Genomic DNA, 22,267 nt, shown 5'->3' on the forward strand with positions numbered 1-22,267 from the left:
CGTCCTGTGTATGACCGCGAGCATCGGAGGGGTGCTCGTGTCATACACGGCAGGTTCCGGCTGATAGCAGCCAGGGACCCGCCGGTAATGGCGGACATCCGCGAACGCGAGGATGTCCGCCATTAACCCCTCAGATGCCGTGATCAATACAGATCATGGCATCTGTGGTACTTTGAATGGATGATCGGATCGCCCGCCGCTCTGGCACGGCGATCCGATCATCCAGCATGGCAACCGGAGGTCCCCTCCGCTGCCTTACACGGGTCTTCTGATCTATGATTGAACAGACCAGAGCAAAAGATGACCGATAATACTGATTAGTGCTATTTCCTATGCATAGCACTGAACAGTATTAGCAATCGAATGATTGCTATAAATAGTCCCCTATGGGGACTATTAAAGTGAAAAAAAAAAAAGAAAAGTAACTTTTATTTTTAAAGTAAAAATAAAAGTGAAAAACCCCCTCCTCCAATAAAAACGTAAATTGTCCCATTATTCCTATTTCACCCCCAAAGAGTGTAAAAAAATTAATATTTTATATACATATTTGGTATCGCCGCGTGAGTAAATATCCAAACTATTAAAATAAAATGTTAATGATACCGTGGGATGAACGGCGTTAACGTAAAAAAACTAAAACAAAATCAAAATAGCTGCTTTTTTAAAACATTTTATTTAAAAAAATGTATAAAAAAGGCATTAAAAGTTTTATATAAGCAAATATGGTATCAATAAAAAGTACAGATCACAGCGCAAAAAATGAGCCCTCGTTCCGCCGCTTACACGGAAAAATGAAAAAGTTACAGGTCTTCAAAATAGTGGGATTTTAAACGTACTAATTTGGTTAAAAAGTTTGCGATTTTTTTTAAGCGCAACAGTAATAGAAAAGTATGTTATCATGTAGGCATCGACCGATATCGTTTTTTTAGGGCCGATACGATAATCTGTGGAGGTTTGGGCCGATAGCCGATAACTTATACCGATATTCCGGTATAAGTTATCGGCTATTCATCCCCCCGCGACACCGCTGCAGATCATTGATTTAAAGCGGACGCTTTAAATCAATGAACTGCAGCGGCTTTTGCAGTGCCATTGCCGCCACCTGCTTCTCTCCCCCTGCCTGTCCAGGGGTCCTCCTGAGTCCTATCACCGCCACCGCGAGTTCGCTCTGCACGTAATGACGGGCAATACAGGGGCCGGAGCATCGTTACGTCACGGCTCCGCCCCTCAATACAATTCTATAGGAGGGGGCGTGGCGGTAGTCACGCCCCCTGCAATAGACTTACATTAAGGGGACGGGCCGTGATGTCACGATGGGCGGGGCTGTGACGTCACGCTGCTCCGTCCCCTGTATCGCCCGTCATTACGCACAGAGCGAACTCGCTCTGTGCAGCAATGATAGCGCAGTGCCGAAACAGCGATCCCCCAGCAGCAGGACCGCGGCGATCTGACATCTTATCCCCTATCCTTTGGATAGGGATAAGATGTTTAAGGCCCAAATGGGCTGAGTCCTTAAGGGGTTAAGGTGAAAATGGGCTTGGTCCTTAAGGGGTTAAGGTCAAAAGAGGCTGTTGAGTAAAGGGATTTTATGATCAAACATTTGGTTCAGTGGTGCTGTGAAAAGTTCAACTATTCTGTCCATAATACAATGATAAAGTTAATCAGTGCTTCAGCCAAATGCAAGTCAGTATTGTAGCTCTGAATTCTTGACAAGGAAATGGTAAGGATTAGGAATGCACTGAAAGGGAAATTTTGGGCTGAAACCGAAAATTTAGGCTGTTCTTGGCCGAAAACCGAAACGCCCACTTCTTTAAATAGTTTTCGTAAAATTGTATTATCAGAATTTTTTAGCTAGATAAATTTGTGAATTTAAAGTAATTGAAATTAAAAACTCCATACTAACAATAATAAAATGAACAGTTTTATCATTAAATAAAAAAAAAAGAATTGGCCAACATTTTGTCCATAATTGTTCATAATACAAATAATCAATTAAATAAAACATACGGACGCAAAACAGTAAATTAAAGGGGCTAAGTTTCTGATCATGGGATCAGACCTCTAGGACCCTCCCCTCTAGAGATTTCCTGAACAGGGCCAGGCTTTTACAGCTCCAGCCCCAACCACCTGCATCCAAGGATTGGCTGAGCAGGCAGTCAATGACACATTGGAGGTGGAGGCAGTGTGGCCTGAATTATTAACCCCTTCAGAACTGGACCAATTTTAATAATGCGACGGAAATCAACTGGTGCCAGAAAGTTAAAATAGATTTGTAAATTAAATAAATATATATATATATATATATATTTAGCTAAGTACTGGAAGTATTAAGATTTGTTTATATATATTATATATATATATATATATATATATATATATATATATATATATATATATATATATAAAACAAATCTTAATACTTCCAGTACTTAGCTGCTGTATGTTACAGAGGAAGTTATATTCTTTTTGAATTTCCTTTCTGTCTGACCACAGTGCTCTCTGCTGACATCTCTGTCCATTTTAGAAACTGTCAAGAGTAGGAGCAAATCCCCATAGCAAACCTCTCTTGCTCTGGACAGTTCCTGACATGGACAGAGGTGTCAGCAGAGAGCACTGTGGTCAGACAGAAAGGAAATTAAAAAAATATAACTTCCTCTGTAGTATATGGAAGATTTTTTTTTAATAGAAGTAATTTACAAATCTGTTTAACTTTCTGGCACCAGGTCATTTAAAACAAAAGGTTTTCAGTGGAGTACCCCTTTAAGGACCAAGGCTAATTTTTCAAATCTGACCTGTCCCACTTTATGTTGTAATAACTTAGGGGGACTTAAATAATCAAAGTGATTCTGAGAATGTTTTTTGTGACACATTGTACTTAATGTTAGTGGTAAATTTTGATCCATACATTCAGCATTTTTGTGTGAAAAATTCCCAAATTCTGTGAAAAATTTAAAATTAGCATTTTTTCTGAATTCCAGATTCTCTATTTGTTAATAAGATATTCATGCCACATAAATTAGTTATTAATTCACATTTACAATGTGTCTACTTTATGTTGGTATCATTTGTTAAATGTTCTTTTACTTTATTAGGATGTTAAGGGGCTTAAAAGTTTGGCAGCAATTTTCAAAAATGTAGAGAAAATTTCAAAATCTGATATTTTTATGGATCAGTTCAGTACTGAAGTACATTTTAGCAGCCTGTATGTTAGACACCCCCATATGTAACTCCATTATAAAAACTGCCTCTTCAAGGTAATCAAAATGACATTTGGGAAGTTTATTAACCATTTAGGTGTTTCACGAAAATGAATGCAAATTCCATTTTTCTTGCAGATATATTAATTTGCGATTTTTTTTTTCTATAATACAGCGTGTGCTGATAGAGAAATGCAACTCATAATTTTTTTCCCCTAATTCTGATGTATCCAGCTCCGATGTCCATTATTACCGGCAGATGTCAGCTGCTGACAGCAGTGGGGAACTGCCGGTTAAGACGCGGACCTGACCTGACAATTTCTGTGCATCCCTAGTAAGGAAGATTTACATGTGGCACATTTGTTGCCGAATTTTCTGCAACTAAAAAATTTCTGCAGAATGTGCATTGAATTTTGCACATTCTAGATGGAACAGCCCTAAATTTCTGAAACATAATCACATACCCTTGGGATGATACAGACAGCATTCCCTTTTGTTGGTAAGAGAGTGGGAGGGATGATGGTGAGGAAACAGAGCAAACATTTTCAGTATAGATTAGCAGAGTATGTGAGGTCACAAATAATCATCAGCAGTCATATTAAAATACATAGCTAAAATTCTGGACAGCTGCAAAGTAAGTTACTAAAAGAAAAAATTCTCGCATATAGCAAGAAATGTTTCTTATGGGACTATGTATTGTGTGAAAGGCATAGAAAGACCATCATTTTAATTACAAAACACTAAGGGTCATATTAACTGTGCAAGATTTGAAGCTGCCGTCTTCAATTTAAACTAATTGACTTAACACAGCATCAAATCTGCAGCTTGAAATCCTGTATATCAAATATGCGCAGTATACTGTGTGAATAGATCCTGAGGCTTGAATTTCACTAAGGTTTTTCAGTCAAAAAACCCCAAAAATACATCCTTTTTTCTTTGCTGCGGCCAGATGTTAGCTAAAAGCCAATAGGGAACCGCCATACCCACTTGGCATTTTTTTTATCCTTTAGGCATTTTTCAGCTATTTTGGGCTCCCTGGCAGTTTTTTAAAAACAACGTCTTGTTGAGACTGACATTTTTTAGGGAAAATCTTGTAGTTTATGGGAGTAAAATGTAAAAAAATAAATAAAAAAAAAACACCAAAAATAAAGCCATGTGGGTTTTAAAATTGGCGTTGAGGAGGGAGATTTTTATTTTTTTTTTTTACTTAAGCGATCCAAAAAAGGGATGGAGTTAACTTTTTTTTAACAAAATTTAGAATAATTTTCAAATCAGGGAACAATTTATATGAGCGGGCAGGTACATAAAAATGTAGCCGGTAATATTAAAAATGTATAAAGGGGCCATGAAATTGTAAAAATAATATTTTTAAATTAGTTTTGTGAAACTTTTTATTAAAAATATATCTTACGTAATTATGTGTTTTGTACAGAGTGTGTGCGATTTCTAATACTTTTAACCTTTATTCTCTTTTAGACATTTAGGTGCTGCTACTACTACTCCCAGCATGAAACAAACTGTTCCATGCTTGGAGCTGTAGTACCTGCACAAATAGACAGGTCGCAGTGAATGTCACTCATGACACCCGTTGAGATCGTTCTTTAAAATATGGAGAAGCGGGCGGCTGCACTTCTGCGGTCCCCTGCCCGGCACTGTACTTTCCAGTGATGTAAAGTTTTCTTCAGATCAGATTCAAATTTGGATAGTGCCGGCCAATCTCAACTCTGAGCAGCATGTGTGAATCTGGGACATGAAGAGAACTTCACATCACAGAGGAGTACAGGTTCAGGGGAGCGGACAGGGCTGTGGAGTCGGTAGATAAATGTTCCGACTCAGACTCCGGAGTTTTCTGTACTTCCAACTCAGACTCCTCTGTATTAATATGCGAATGTATTTTATACATTCCTTGAAGGAAAGAAAGGTAACATACCTGTCATTACCACAGGACTACTGGCTGGGAAGCCAACAGTTTGTGTGCTGATCTGCTGCAGAAGATAGGGCAGTGGGAGGATCAAGGAAGGGGCATTTATTATAAAACATGATTTCCCTAGTAGAATCCCATAGTCATGTTTAAAGTTTAAAGGGGTACTCCACCCCTAGACATCTTATCCACGGGGTCCCACTGCTGGCGACCCCCGGGATCGCCGCTGCGGCACCGCGCTTTCATTACTACACAGAACAAGTTCGGGGGACGGATACAGAGAGATACAGTGGACGGAGCAGCGTAAGGTCATAGCTCCGCCCCTCGTGACATCACAGCCCGCCCCCTTAATGCACGTCTATGGCAGGGGGCGAAGATCGCCACACCCCCTCCCATAGACTTGTATTGAGGGGGCTGGCCGTGACATCACGAGGGGCAGAGCAATGACGTAACGGTGCTCCAACCCCTGTATCGCCCGTCATTACTTACAGAGCGAACTCGCTCTGTGCAGTAATGATAGCGCGGTGCCACAGCGGCAATCCCGGGGTTCCCCAGCAGCGGGACACCGGCGATCTGACATCTTATCCCCTATCCTTTGGATAGGGGATAAGATGTCTAGGTGCGGAGTACCCCTTTAAGCTAACAATCGAGTTTACAAGTTTTTATAGCCTTAGCTGAATGGCAGCAGTTTTTCCAATGGTTTAAAGCTTCAGTCTTGAACAATTGACCCTCCATTCCCTTCACTTACAAGTGTCTCTAGTCCTGCAAAAAACATATTTCCTTAACCCCTTATCAGTGAGAGGCTAGGTTACCCATGGGTTCCCTGTAACAGCAGAACACAACACTATGGAAAGTATAAGTATTGCCGCTCCTAATTGTGCGTTGTATGCCATATAGTAAAGCACATGAAAAGCATGCTTCTTCACGGTCACTTAACATGTTCGTTTTGCGGTTACGTGAGGCACTGCATGCATTGGTCTTTATTCTTAACCCCTTTACTCAACAGCCTGTTTTGGCCTTAATGACCAAGGCCTTTTTTTCAAATCTGACATGTGTCTCTTTATGTGGTAATAACTCTGGAATGCTTTTACTTATCAATCCAATTCAGAGATTGTTTTTTCGTGACATATTGTACTTTACATTAGTGGTAAATTTTGATTGATAAAAAAAATGAAAAATTTGGCGAAAAAAAATGAAAAATTTGCATTTTTCTAGACTTTACATTTTATGCTTGTACCATAAATAGTCATATCGCACCAAATTAATGATTAATTCACATCTACAATATGTCTACTTTATGTTCCCATCATTTGATAAACATTATTTTACTTTTTTAGAATGTTAGAGGGTTTATAAGTTTAGCAGCAATTTTCCAGATTTTCAAGAAAATTTCAAAATCTGATTTTTCAGGGACCAGTTCAGTTCTGAAGTGGAATTGAGGGGCCTGAATGTTAGATACCCCTATAAATCACCCCATTTTATAACCTGCACCCCTTAAAGTAGTCAGAATGACATTAAAGAAGTTTATTAACCCTTTCGGTGCTTCACAGAAATGAAAGCAAAGTGGAGGCTGAATTTAAAAATTTCATTTTTTTTGCAGATTTTTCATTTTTATCCATTTTTTTCTGTAACACAGTAGGTGTTGACAAAGAAATAAAACTCAAGATTTATTCCCTGAATTCTGACATTTTTAGAAATATCCCATATGTGGCCTTTGTGCGCTACGTGTCTCTCATGCAGGCCTCAGACATGAAGGAGTGCTATGTGGATTTTGGGGCACCCTTTTAGTTTAGGATATTTTGTTGGCATCATATAAAGTTGCAGAGGCCTTGGGGTGAAAAAATATTTTTGGGAGACAAGTTGACGCTTTTATTGGTACCATTCTGGGGTACATGTGACACTGAGCGTTTTTTATTTTATTTTTTATGAGGTGATATACATAAAAAAATCTATTCTGCAGTTGTTTTTTATTAAAAGAATTTAGGTCGTTCGTCATGCGGTATAAATGACATGTTAACCTTACTCTGCAGGTTGATACGGTTACGGCGATACCAAATTTCTATGCTTTTTTTTATATTTTAGTTCATTTATAGAATAAAAACGATTTTAGTAAAAAAAATCACGTTTTTAATTCGCCGTATTCTGTGAGCCATAACTTTTTTATTTTTTCACTGACGCAATTGTGCATGGACTCTTTTTTTGCGGGACATGTTGATGTTTTTGGGGGGACTATTTTTGAGTTTGTGTTGGGGTGTATTATATATATATATATATAATTTATTTTACTATTTTTTTCCAATTTTTTTCATTTTATTTTTCATATTTTTTATTTTAATTTTTTTTCACATTTTTTTTTTTTTTCACTTTTTTAATTTCTTTTTCACTTTATTTCACATTTAACTTTTTTTTGTTTTACTGTTATACACAGAATTCAATGGAGTACACATCTGTACTCCATTGAATTTTGCCTATGTCTGTCAGTACTGACAGGCATAGGAAAGATCAGTCCCTACCTTAGGTAGAGACTGATCACTCATGTTGCCATGGCAACGGAGGCTACTGTCAGTCCTCCGGTTGCCATGGCAACCATCAGCGCTCTGCTTTCACTTTGCAGAGCGCCGATGGTGACAGTTGGAGCTCCCTCCTTCTGTAATCCTAATAGACGCCGCGGTCACAGTGACCGCAGCGTCTACAGGGTTAACTCAGGATCGGAGCTGCGCTCCGATCCTGAGTGCTGCGGGCGGCCTCCCCCAACGGGGCACCTCTCACCACCGATCGCTTCATTGAATGAAGCGACGGAGGAGAGGGGGAAGGAGGAGACCGCCGCCAGATCCCTGCTTTCGGTTCGTCTGAACTGACGGACCAATAGCAGCGATCGCCGGCCGGGGACCGCTGCGATTGGTCCCTGGCCGGCTTCAGGGAGGTCCTGCTGTGTAGCACAGCAAGTTTCATAAAACTGTCACAGCGCGCGGCGGCGCTGTGACAGTTTATGTCCATCAGGTACATGTACCTGATGTTGCGCGAAGTCACCGCTAATCATCAGGTACATGTACCTGATTTTGTGTAAACGGGTTAAAGTAGAGAAGTCATTAATTATAACTTTTTGTGAATTGGGACATTTAAACGTTTTTTTTTTTTTTTTTTTATTATTCCAATCTAAATTTAGTAGGAGTCGGAGTCGGTGCATTGTTTGCCGACTCCAACTCCAGGTACCCAAAATGTTGTCCGACTCCTCGACTCCACAGCCCTGGTGCAGGTACAACAGCTCCCAGCATGGAGCAGAGTGTGCTTCATGTTGGGAGCAGTAGTATCTGCAGTAAGGGACAGATGACACCCGTTGCAATCGCTCTTTATCTTTCTTAAATGCAGGGCGGATCTCATTTCGCATCTCCGCTCTATACGGCTGACCAATGATGTGAATAGAAATTCACATCACTGATTCATATATGCTGCTCAGAGCGGTGATTGGCTGGCACCATACGTCAAATCACCGCTCTAAGTGGCAAATATGAATCAGTGATGTGAAGTTCTATTCACCTCACTGGCCGTCTGTATAGAGCAGAGATGCAGAGCACGTCAGAGAGCTGCTCCGAATCTCAGGAATTTAGGGCGATCTGTCCTTCGTGCAGATACTACAGCTCCCAGCATGGAACAGTCTGTTTCATGCTGGGAGTAGTAGTAGTAGTACCTAAATAATGTCTAAAATAAAGAGATTAAAGTTTAAAAGTAATTAAAAAAAAATAAAAAAAAAGCACAATGTATAAAACATTTTTAAAAATAAATGTTTAATAAGTCTCACAAAATTTATAAAAAAATATATTTTTATTTTTACAATTACATGGCCCCTTTATATATTGTTAATACTGTCGGCTACATTTTTATGTCCCTGCTCACTTACATAAATTGGTCCCAGATTATAAAATATATATATATATAATATATATATAATATAGATATTAATATATATAATATATATAAATATATATATTAATATATAGAATATATATAATATATATATATATTTTTTTTTTGTACCCAACAGGGATACTGCCAAAACAGCCAAAAATGCAATTTCCACAGAAAAGGTAAAAGCGCCAGAATAAAAAAAAAAAAATGAAAAAAAAAAAAGCCAAAGTGCAGGGAAAATCAGTGGCAGTTTTTCTTGCAATTTCCCTGGCATTTTTTTTTTTTTTTATTATTCACAAAAAAACACACAGGGAAAAAACCTCAGTGGAATTCTAGCCTAAAAGGGAATCTGTTAGTTCTATATCATGCTTAAAGCTAAAGTGTCACAGACATTGTGCTGAGTTGCAGGATGCACACTTCTCCCTCCCCCACCAATCCTTGCCTTGATTGAGTGATTAGAACGCACGGCTCAGCACTGGCAGACAAGCCCTATAAGTCAATCATTCAAGGCATGGAGAAGACGGCATCCAGCAGTGCAGCACAACCTACTTTAACACATGAGCTTTGAACATGATTTAGAGCCAACAGTTTCCTTTCAAGGTTAAATTGAGCTATAGAGACAAGACACAGATCAGTTAAAATAAATACAATAAATTCAAAAAGGCAGCAATAATATCTAACCTGTATCCTTCAGATCCTCTTCTAAACTTTGACAAACGATATACAGCCCAATTTCTAAGCTGGACTGAATTCATTCCTTTTCCATTATCTATAACTGCAATTGCAGGTTTTCCTTGGGATTCATCAAAAAGCTTTGAAAAAAAAAAATATATACACATATATGTTTAGAAATCGTATAAACTTTCTTTAGACCCCCTTTTAAATAGAGTAAAACAAAAACACCAACGATGCTTACCAGTTTTATTTGTATATTTCGAATGCCAGAATTTTGAGCAGTTGCTGAAAGAGAGTTGTCTATTAACTCAGCAAGGGCAAATGCTGTAAATAAAATAAAATAAAAAGTTATCTACATGATGGTTAAGCTACACCTGGCATTAAAAAATAAAATTAAAAATAAATAAAAAAATATATATTATTATTCACTATTTAGGCAATGGAGAATTGTGTCTAAGATTTGTTACTTCTGGTCTTTTAGCCCATTGCAAGAATTCAAGAAAGTCTCCAAACAACTACACAAATTAGGCTTCTTTCACACTGTAACAGGTGTCGGGAGAGCCGGGCAGAATAGCGGGAAAAAAAATTACTGCTTGTGTAGTCTTTCTCCCGCTATTCATAACGGCGCCCAGTGGCCCCCATAATAGTAAATGGGAGCCACTGGGACCAGTTGTTGCCAGTTGCTCCCAGTCATGAGAAAAAGAAAAAAAGACTGACGGCCGTTCGACGCGGCGCAACGACAGTGTAAAAAGGGGGCCTTGGTAAGAAAAAGATGAGCCTTTGCAAGAACTGAGCACGCTCAGCTATAGATCCTAATAGTTGCCAAGGCCAAAACCACACATAGCAGATCTTTTCTCCCAAAACAAAAATCTGTAAAGTCTGCATGTGTTACATTCAACTTTACTGTATATTCTCAAATCTGTAGCATGCTCATTACTTTGCAGAACAGTATGGTCATATTTTGGCCTTATTCTTTGCTACGTATGGAAGGCCTTTTAAAAGTCTCATTCACATACATTCACTGGCTACTTTAATAGGTACACCTGTTCAACTGCTTGTTCAAACAAATAGCTTATCAGCAAACACTCAGCACGACGCATCTCTGCATTTAGAAGTGGTCAAGACAACTTGCTTAAGATCAAACAGAGCATCAGAATGGGCAAAAAAGAGGATTTAAGAGACATTGAACGTGGCATGGTTGTTGGTGGCAGAAAATGCTGATCTACTGAGATTTTCATTCTCAACCATCTTTAGGGAATGGTCAGAAAAAATATCCAGTGGGCCGCAATGTTGCTGAAAATACCTTGTTGATGCCAGAGGAAATTGGGCATACTGATTTGAGAAGACTGAAAGGCAACAGTAACTCAAATAACTACTCGCTATAACCAAGGTATGCAAAATACCATATCTGGACACCCAACACAATGAACCTTGAAGCAGATGGAATATAACCGCAGAAGGCCACGATGGATTCTACTGTCAGCTAAGAACAGGAAACAGGCTACAATTCCAACAGGCTCCCCAATATTTACCAATAAAAGAACGTTGCCTGGTCTGACAAATCTCGATTCAAGCTGGATGATTCAGAGGGCAGTGTCAGAATTTGGCGTGAACAAGAAAGCATTAATCCATCCTGCAGTGTATCAACAGAACAGGCTGGCGGTGGTGTACTGGTGGGGGGGGGGGGCATTTTCTTGGCAAAGTTTAGGCCCTTTAGTACCAACTGAGCATTGATTATACGGACAGCCTACCCGAGTAGGGTTGCTGACTTTTATAACCACAGTGTACCCATCTTTTGCAGTAGGAAAATTTAGTCTCAGCATTCACGTATAACTGCAGAATCTTTTTGTTATTCACACATCTCAAATAAAGCGACACAGGACGCGTTTCAGCCACTAGTCATTATCAACTGTAATGCTCACATTTAGATACACGGTATAATATATAGGAAGCCTGCCCCATCTGGTAGGCTGTTCAATTAGTCCTAATTCTATACAGGTGTCAACTAATGCTAACCTGGAAATAAAAAACAAAAAGACAGGGGGGCACTAAGTGTCCCGGTGTATCTTACAAAAACAGAAAACAAAATGGAACGTGCAAACCTATATTTCAGGTCACAAATCATGACTGTAATAATTGCTTGTTATTCTCTACGCTGTATGAAAAACAGAGGAATATATGCATGTCAGTAAAAAATACATACAAATATATACATACAATAAGTCAGGGGAGAGGAGACGGTATTAATAAATTATAGCAGTTGTTTTAGTTCATAGTCACGATTCATACCCCTGGGTTCTACTGTATCCAATAGGCTTCTTTTTTCAGGAGTAATTTCTTCAAATTCCCTCCTCTCCTTGGGAGTTCCACCTTGTCAATCACCAAGAATTTTAGTTGTTATGTCTCGCTTTTTCAAAATGGTGGGGATTCAGGTACAGTAGATTTTTATACCCAATGCGCGATTTATGCGGTCCCCTACACGATGGGTAGTTTCCCCAAAGTATAGGAGATCGCACCTGCATTTGATCACATAAATAACATTCGAGTCACAAGTGGAAAACTGTCTGATCCTGATTTCTTCACTTTGTTGTGGATGTTGCAAGATGTCCCCTTGTGTCACATTGCTGCACTGTGCGCAATGTAGACACGGAAAAGTCAAATTTTTCTTACTTTTCAGTGTCAGTTGGCGCGATATACTTTGTGTGGACCCACATCCGCGTGGACAAGCCTGTCCCACACGTTGGGTGCTCGTTTATTACAGATAAGTGGAGCTAATCTGAACTCCGGAATTGCTGGATCAGATTTACTTAGAAGGTACCAATGCCTCCTCATGATATTGTCTAACTTGCAGGACAGCGGATGATGGAGGGGAGGGAATTTGAAGAAATTACTCCTGAAAAAAAGAAGCCTTCTGGATTCATAAATTGGATACAGTACAACCCAGGGGTATGAATCTTGACTATGAACTAACACAACTGCTATCATTTATTAATACTGTCTCCTCTCCCGGGTTATTGTATGTATATATTTGTATGTATTTTTTACTGACATGCATATATTCCTCTGTTTTAGATACAACAATGAGAAGAACAAGCTATTACAGTCAAGATTTGTGACCTGAAATATAGGTTTGCACGTTCCATTTTGTTTTCTGTTTTTGTAAGATACACCAGGACACTTAGTGCCCCCCTGTCTTTGTTTTTTTTGTTTTCAGGTTAGCATTAGTTGACACCTGTATAGAATTAGGATGAATTGAACAGCCTACCAGATGGGGCAGGCTTCCTATATATTATACTGTGTATCTATCTACCTGTGAGCATCACGGTTGATAACGGCTTGTGGCTGAAACGCGTCCTGTGTGTCGCTTTGAGATGTGTGAATAAACACAAAAAGATTCATCAGTTATACGTGAGTGCCGATACTTCATTTTCCTACTACAGTAGTTCTTTGGTCTGCGAGAACCACTCTATATACACGAGTGCCGACTCCATCTACTTCATACCCATCTTTTGCTACTTTCAGCAGAATTACACACCATGACACAAAGATCCCATCATCCCAAACTGGCTTCTTGCCAATCATTGCATGCGAGCAAGACCATGTCCAATAGCTTCAAGATGTGTCTTATGTGGCTGCAATATACTTCCGAGATAGCCAGGGAGTGGATGTGGAACACTTGGGGGAGCAGAACAGCTAGGACCTTTTCTGCTCCCTTGACAATTCCCTTAAAAAGGGAACCAATCATGAGATTTTATCATATTTAACGCGAAGCAAAGCATTATATATGGTTAAATCTTCTTCCTCACCATCCTTGTGGATATGAAGTTAGCAAGTCTCCCCTGGATGGGGAGCTATAATTACCTAGTCCCATCTTCTCCGACTGTAATCACACCCCTCAGCATCCAGCAAATCAGAGAAACAGAGTTGGCACTGCACTTCACTATATGACCCTCTTGTATTATACTGCTATCAGGTTCCTAATAAATGGCACAGCTACTGTCGCTCCCAGTGTACCTGGCATGTGGTGCTCAGTCCAATAGTTACAGCTGCGTTATATCCAGGTGATGTAGCAATGAACAGGCGGCACTCGTTGAAAAACCAAAGGCGCTTTATTGCATGGAGTGGCAGAGACAAGTATTTGCATTGTCTCTGCTGTTCCATGCTATAAAGCATCTTTGGTTTTGCAACGAGTGCCACCCGTTTATTGCTACACTCCTCAGCGTGATTGACAGCCTGGGCACAGCCGGCGTCATTGCTCTGCTCCGTTTGCTTACGGATAGAGGAGATAAAAAATAAAATAAAAAAAATTAAAAAAGCAGAAGCGGCGCTAATAGTGCGGTTAGTCCCAGATTTTTAGGATTGGATTTTATTACTGAAAGTAGATTCACTCACTGAAGCGATTTTGAGGATTATTGCGTGTTGGTAAGCAGCCGGCTGTCTGTCCCGCTTAGCCAGCGGTGTGGATGCAGAGTAAACATCTGGTGAGCAGATAACCTGGTAGGGTTAAATTCATAACCAAGAGCAAAAGTCCGATATTCAGGCTTAGAGGCGCACTCCGAAGGACTTGCAATGGTGTAAATCAATACAGTCTTGATTTAGTAGAAAAGAGGCAGTATATACAAAGACAACGCATTTCAAATGGTTAATCTTCTTCAGGTCCATTACATGTTGTACAGTGTTCACAACTTTATATACACAAAATAAAATAAAAAACGGCGATATCAAAGTTACTACACATATAGCCAAAAGCTGAATAGGACTGTGCTGCGAGTCACAAGACTGAGCGACGTCATCACTGACCAAGTGACCCGTACTCCTGCCATTGTCTGAATTTTATTTTGTGTATATAAAGTTGTAAACACTTTACAACATGCAATGGACCTGAACAAAGTAAACCCTTTGAAACGCATTGTCCTTGTATATACTGCCTCTTTGCTGCTAGATAAAGACGATATTGATTTACAGCATTGAGAGTCCTCGGGAGTGCGCCTCTAAGCCTGAAGATCGGATTTTTATCCTTGGTTACGAAGTTAACCCTGCCAGTTTATCTTCTCACCAGCTGTTTTCTTATGGAGCAAAGCAGTGGCATCATACATGGTAAAAGCTCATGATTGATTCTCTTTAACCCCTTAACGACCACAGACGTAAATGTATGTCCTGGTTTGGCAGGCCATACATTTACGTCCTGTGTATGACCACGAGCATCGGAACGGTGCTCGATTCATACGCGGCAGGTTTCCGGCTGCTAGCAGCAGCCGGAGACCCGTCCGTAATGGCCGATATCCGCGATCGCACAGATGTCCGCCATCAACCCCTCAGATGCCCTGATCAATACAGATCACAGCATCTGCGGCAGTGCGGTACTTTGAATGGATGATCGGATAGCCCGCAGCGCTGCCGTGGCAATCCGGTCATCTGTGAAGGCAGCCGGAGGTCCCCTCACCTGGCCGTCTCCCGGAGTCTTCTGCTCTGGTCTGGTCTGTGATCGAGCAGACCAGAGCAGAATATCACTGAACGGTATTAGCAATCAAAGGATTGCTATAGATAGTCCCCTATGGGCTCATTTTATATATTTAAATGTGGTATCGATAAAAAGTACAGATGACGGCGCACAAAATGAGCCCTCATACCGCCCCATATATGGAAAAATGAAAAAATTATAGGTGGTCAAAATGGTGGTTATAGATGGTCAACAATCAAGAGAAGACTTCCCCAGAGTGAATACAGAGGGTTCACCACAAGATGGGAACCATTGGTAAGCCTCCAAAACAGGAAGGCCAGATTAGAGTTTGCCAAACGACATCTAAAAAAGCCTTCACAGTTCTGGAACAACATCCTATGGACAGATGAGACCAAGATTAACTTGTACAATGGTGATAGGAAGAGAAGAGTATGGAGAAGGAAAGGAACATGATCCTAAGCATACACCTCATCAGTTGAGCATGGTGGTGGTAGTGTAATGGCATAGTGGGCATGTATGGCTGCCAATGAAACTGTTATCTTGTATTTATTGATGATGTGACTGCTGACAAAAGCAGCAGGATAAATTCTAAAGTGTTTCGGGCAATATCTACTCATATTCAGCAAAATACTTCAGAACTTGGACGGCGTTTCACAGTGCAGATGGACAATGACCCATAGCATACTGCAAAAGCAACCAAAGAGTTTTTTAAGGGAAAGAAGTGGAATGTTATGTAATGGCCAAGTCAATCACTTGACCTGAATCAGATTGAGCATGCATTTCACTTGCTGAAGACAAAACTGAAGGGAAAAGCCTCCAGAACAAGCAGGAACTGAAGACAGTTGCAGTAGAGGCCTGGCAGAGCATCACTAGTGATGAGACCCAGCGTCTGATGATGTCTATGCGTTCCAGACTTCAGGCTGTAATTCACTGCAAAAGACTTGCAACCAAGTATTAAAAAGTGAAAAGTTTGATTCATGATTATTATTTTGTCCCATTACTTTTGGTCACTTAAGTGGGAGGCAAATATGCAAACTGTTGAAATTCCTACACCGTTCACATGGTTTGGCTGTAAATACCCTCAAATTAAAGCTGACAAGCTACAGTTAAAGTACATCTTGTTTGTTTTATTTCAAATCTATTTTGGTGGTATAAAGAGCCAAAAAGGTTAGAATTGTGTCAATGTTCCAATATTTATAGACCTGACTGTATATAACAATGACTCCACCGGGGTTCCAGATTCAACAAACTATCTTTATCTGTTACTTGTGCTGCAGCATTTGACCTCAGGGCGCACAAAACTAGGAAAATAAATGCCAGCCCTTCATCTGCGCACAGTGTGCACCATGGGGCCAAAAGGGCACAACCACAGTACAAGTAAGAGATGCCTGGAGTCTCAAGCTTAGTCTGTGGTAAGAGGCGTGTAAGGGTAGAGGGGTGTCTGATAACCGGCCATCCCTGCTGGGGGTTTGCTACTCTGTGAGGTTTACTACTTTCAAAGAAAACCAGTGGGCTGCAAGTATCGATTCAGGAGCCAGTGCCGCCCGGGCTGCAGGAAATCATGTCAAGGACAGTATATGACCCGGAGGTTCCACACCCTTGTCATACATGGATGCATGCAGTCTTCCCCTACGTCAAGTGACAGCTCTGATCATGTGATCATGAGAAGATAGTTGTTTCTTCCAGCGACCTTACTTATGACACTGTGACAGTGTCTTGATATGATGATGATATGATGTACCGCCATTACTGACAGGTAGTAGAGTATTCTATTGGTCTGATGAATTATCCATCACAATCTTGCGTATAATGATCGGCTGTAGCTGGACATACAGTCATGGTTGTGAATGTTGGCACCCCTGAAATTTTTCTAGAAAAAAGTATTTCTCACAGAAAAGGATTGCAGTAACACATGTTTTGCTATACACGTTTATTTCCTTTGTGTGTATTGGAACTAAACCAAAAAAGGGAGGAAAATTGGACATAATGTCACACCAAACTCCAAAAATGGTCTGGAAAAAATTATTGGCACCCTTAACTTAATATTTGTTGTACATCCTTTGGAAAAAATAACTGAAATCAGTTGCTTCCTATAACCATCAATAATAATCTTATACCTCTCAGCTGGAATGTTAGACCACTCTTCCTTTGCTAACTGCTCCAGGTCTCTTATTGGAAGAGCGCCTTTCCTCAACAGCAATTTTAAGATCTTTCCACAGGTGTTCAATGGGATTTAGATCTGGACTCATCGCTGGCCACTTCAGAACTCTCCAGTGCTTTGTTGCCATCCATTTCTGGGTGCTTTTTGACGTACATTTGGGGTCATTGTCCTGCTGGAAGACCTAAGAGCTTTCTGACACTGGGCTTTACAGTGTGACCCAAAATCCATTTGTAATCCTCAGATTTCATGATTCCTTGCACACATTCAAGGCCTCCAGTGCCAGAGGCAGCAAAACATCCCCAACACATCATTGAACCTCCACCATATTTCACTGTAGGTACTGTGTTCTTTTCTTTGTAAGCCTCCTTCAGTTTTCGGTAAACAGTAGAATGAGGTGCTTTATTAAAAAGCTCTATCTTAGTCTCATCTAACCACAAGACGTTTTCCCAGAAGGATTTTGGCTTACTCAAGTTCATTTTGGCAAGATGTAGTCTTGCTTTTTTATGTCTCTGTGTCAGCAGTGGGGTCCTCCTGGGTCTCCTGCCATAGCGTTTCATTTCATTTAAATGTCGACGGATAGTTTGCGCTGACACTTATGCTCCCTGAGCCTGCAGGACAGCTTTAATATCTTAGGAACTTGTTTGGGGCTGCTTATCCACCATCCAGACTATCCTGCGTCGACACCTTTCATTAATTTTTCTCTTCCGTTCATGCCCAGGGAGATTAACTACAGTGCCATGGGTTGCAAACTTCTTGATATTGTTGCGCACTGTGGACAAAGGCAAATGTAGATCTCTGGAGATGGACTTGTAACTTTGAGATTGTTGATATTATTCCACAATTTTGGTTCTCAAGTCCTCAGAAAGTTCTCTTTCTGTTGTCCATGCTTAGTGTGGCGCAAACAGAGACACACAATGCAAAGACTAAGTGAACTTCTCTCCTTTTTTATTTGCCTTCAGGTGTGATTTTTATACTGCCCAAACCTGTTACTTGCCAGAGGTGAGTTTAACCCCTTAAGGACGCAGCCCATGTTCACCTCTAGGACGAAGCCCTTTTTTGCAAATCTGACCACTGTCACTTTAAACATTAATAACTCTGGAATGCTTTTAGTTATTCTGATTCAGAGAACGTTTTTTCGTGACATATTCTATTTTAACATAGTGGTAAATTTTTGTGCTAACTTGCATCCTTTCTTGGTGAAAAATCCCAAAATTTGATGAAAAACTTGAAAATTTAGCATTTTTCTAACTTTGAAGCTCTCTGCTTGTAAGGAAAATGGATATTCCAAATATTATTTTTTTTTGATTCACATATACAATGTGTCAACTTTATGATTGCATTATAAAATTGACCAGTTTTTACTTTTGGAAGACACCAGAGGGCTTCAAAGTTCAGCAGCAATTTTCCAATTTTTCACAAAATTTTCAAACTCACTATTTTTCATCGACCAGTTCAGGTTTGAAGTAGCTTTGAAGGGTCTTCATATTAGAAATACCCCATAAATGACCCCATTATAAAAATTGCACCCCCAAAGTGTTCAAAATGACATTCAGTAAATGTTTTAACCCTTTAGGTGTTTCACAGAAAAAGCAGCAAAGTGAAGGAGAAAATTCAAAATCTTCATTTTTTACATTTGCATGTTCTTGTAGACCCAATTTTTGAATTTTTACAAGGGGTAAAAGGAGAAAATGTATACTTGTGTGTGTAACCTAATTTCTCTCGAGTAAGGACATACCTCATAAGCTATGTAAAGTGTTCGGCGGGCGCAGTAGAGGGCTCAGAAGCGAAGGAGCGACAAGGGGATTTTGGAGAGTACGTTTTTCTGAAATGGTTTTTGGGGGGCATGTCGCATTTAGGAAGCCTCTATGGTGCCAGGACAGCAAAAAAAAAAAAAAAACACATGGCATACCATTTTGGAAACTAGACCCCTTGAGGAATGTAACAAGGGCTAAAGTGAGCCTTAATACCCCACAGGTGTTTCACGACTTTTGCATATGTAAAAAAAAAAAAAAAGTCACTAAAATGTGGGTTTCCCCCCAAATTTCACATTTTTGCAAAGGTTAATAGCAGAAAAGACCCCCCCAAAATTTGTAACCCCATCTCTTCTGAGTATGGAGGTTCCCCATAAGTGCACTGCGGGCGAACTACAATGCACAGAAGAGAAGGAGTCATATTTGGCTTTTTTCGGGGGGCATGTTGCATTTAGGAAGCCCCTATTGTGCCTGGACAGCAAAAAAAAAAAAAACACACATGACATACCATTTTGGAAACTAGACCCCTCACAGAATGTAATGAGGGGTACAGTGAGCATTTACCCCGACTGGTGTCTGACAGATCTTTGGAACAGTGGACTGTGCCACGTTTTTCATTTTCACGGACCACTGTTCCAAAGATACGTGAGACACCTGTGGGGTGTAAATTCTCACTGCACCCCTTATTACATTCCGTGAGGGGTGTAGTTTCCAAAATGGGGTCACATGTGGTCAGCCACCCCTGTGCAAATCACCTCAAATGTACATGGCAAACTCTCCCTTCTGGGCCTTGTTGTGCGCCCCCAGAGCACTTTGCGCCCACATATGGGGTATCTCCGTACTCGGGAGAAATTGCGTTACAAATTTTGGGGGGGGCGTTTTTCCCTTTTACCTCTTGTGAAAATGAAAAGTATAGGGCAACACCAGCATGTTAGTGTAAAAGGTTTTATTTTTTTTACACTAACATGCTGGTGTAGACCCCAACTGTTCCTTTTCATAAGGGGTAAAAGGAGAAAAAGCCCCCCAAAATTTGTTAGGCAATTTCTCTCGAGTACGGAGATACCCCATATGTGACCCTATACTGTTGCCTTGAAATACAACAGGGCTCCAAAGTGAGAGCGCCATGCACATTTGAGGCCTGAATTAGGGACTTGCATAGGGGTGGACATAGGGGTATTTTATGCCAGTGATTCCCAAACAGGGTGCCTCCAGCTGTTGTAAAACTCCCAGCATGCTTGGACAGTCAATTGCTGTCCAGAAATGCTGGGAGTATTTGTTTTGCAACAGCTGGAGGCTCCATCTTAGAAACACTGCTGTACAATACGTTTTTCATTTTTATTGGGGAAGGGGGGTGGTAGAGGGGGCAGTGTACGTGTGTATATGTAGCGTTTTACTCTATTTTATGTTAGTGTAGTGTAGTGTTTTTAGGTTACATTCACACTGGAGGCAGATTACACTGAGTCTCCCGCTAGGAGTTTGAGCTGCGGCGGAAAATTTGCCGCAGCTCAAACTTGAAGCGAGGAACTCACTGTAATCTGCCGCCAGTGTGAATGTAGCCTGTACATTCACATGGGAGGGGGGGGGGGGGGTCAAAACTACAACTCCCAGCATGCACTGACAGACCATGCATGCTGGGAGTTGTAGTTTTGCAACAGCTGGAGGCACACTGGTTAGAAAACCTTGAGTTAGGCTCTATGATCTAACTCAGTATTTTCCAACCAGTGTGCCTCCAGCTGTTGCAAAACTACAACTCACAGCATGTACTGATTGCGGAAGGGCATGCTGGGAGATGTAGTTATGCAACGGCTGGAGGCACACAAGTACAACTCCCAGCATGCCAAGACAGCCTTATGCTGTTCCTGAATGCTGGGAGTTGTAGTTTTGCAAGATTTAGAGGGGTTCAGGTTGTAAATCACTGTCCAGTGGTCTCAAAACTGTGGCCCTCCAAATGTTGCAAAACTACAACTCGCAGCATGCCCAGACAGCAAACTGCTGTCTGGGCATGCTGAGAGTTGTAGTTTTGCAACATCTAGAGGGCTACAGTTTGAGACCACTGCATAGTTATCTACAACCTGAACCCCTCTAAATATTGCAAAACTACAAGTCCCAGCATGCCCACACAACAAACAGCTGTCTGGGCATGCTGGGAGTTGTAGTTTTGCAACATCTGGAAGGCCACGGTTTAGAGACCACTAAACTGTGGCCCTCCGGATGTTGCTAGGCAACAACTCGCCTGGCAGGACCCGGATGAATTGCTGCCACCGCCGCACTTGGGGAATCCCCGCATGGAGGATCGCGCTCCGGGATCCAGGTAAGGGACCTTCGGAGCCGGTCCCTGGACAGTTCCCCCGTTTTGCCCGGGCACCGATAGGTGGGCAAAGCGGGGGAACCTAACTTTAACCCCCCCCCCCCCTCCCCCGGTCTGCTATTGGTCGGTCGCTCGGCCGACCGATAGCAGGGATAGGAGGGGTGGCACCCCTGCCACCAAACTCCTATCCCTTCAGGGGGATCGAGGGTGTCTCGGACACCCCCGATCCCTCTTATTTTCCGGGACCCGTATGACCCGGAATTGCGTAGATCGCAGGTCTGAATTTACCTGCGATTTGCGCCCTTCGCGGTCATGTGGGGGGGGGGGGGGGGGGAGGGGGGGTCTCAGGACCCCCCTCAGCGATGTGCCGGGATGCCTGCTGTTAGATTACAGCAGTCATCCCGGCCCGATCACCGCTACCGGTGACGCGGCACTCCCGGAACCCCGTGACGTACATGTACGTCGCCGCGCGCCAAGTGACACTTCGCGGCGCCGTACATGTACGTCGCGAAGGGGTTAAAAGGAGCATCACATGCTTGAAACAATCTTATTTTTCCCCAATTTTGAAAGGGTGCCAATAATTTTGTCCAGCCCATTTTTGGAGTTTGGTGTGACTTTATGCCCAATTTGCTTTTCTTCCTCCTTTTTTGTTTTATTTCCAATACACACAAAGGGAGTAAACATGTGTACAGCAAAACATGTGTTACTGCAATCCTTTTCTGTGAGAAATACTTCATTTTCTTGAAAACTTTCAGGGGTGCCACCATTTACGGCCATGACTGTCCATAGGTGGTCCACACAAAGCTTGTGTGATGTTTATCTGTTTCATCCATATTTACTGGTAGCTTGCTTAGGCCCATGGGGGGGACATTTATCAATGTTGCTGT

The 22,267-nt window shown here is 41.3% G+C and overlaps 1 protein-coding gene across 2 annotated transcripts in view; it reads right to left on the bottom strand.

Annotated features, from left to right (window-relative positions):
- SMCHD1 (structural maintenance of chromosomes flexible hinge domain containing 1) overlaps window positions 1-22,267 on the bottom strand; it is a 449,735-nt gene that overhangs the window by 379,003 nt on the left and 48,465 nt on the right. For both annotated transcript variants that reach the window (XM_056521656.1, XM_056521657.1), the window contains exons 4-5: window positions 9,941-10,023; window positions 9,706-9,836 (exon numbers count right to left, since the gene is read on the bottom strand). In XM_056521656.1, the coding sequence (XP_056377631.1) occupies window positions 9,706-9,836; window positions 9,941-10,023 (214 nt within the window). The remainder of the gene's footprint in view (window positions 1-9,705; window positions 9,837-9,940; window positions 10,024-22,267) is intronic.

The sequence above is a fragment of the Hyla sarda genome, chromosome 5 (assembly GCF_029499605.1).
Source record: "Hyla sarda isolate aHylSar1 chromosome 5, aHylSar1.hap1, whole genome shotgun sequence".
Taxonomy (NCBI): Eukaryota; Metazoa; Chordata; class Amphibia; order Anura; family Hylidae; genus Hyla; species Hyla sarda.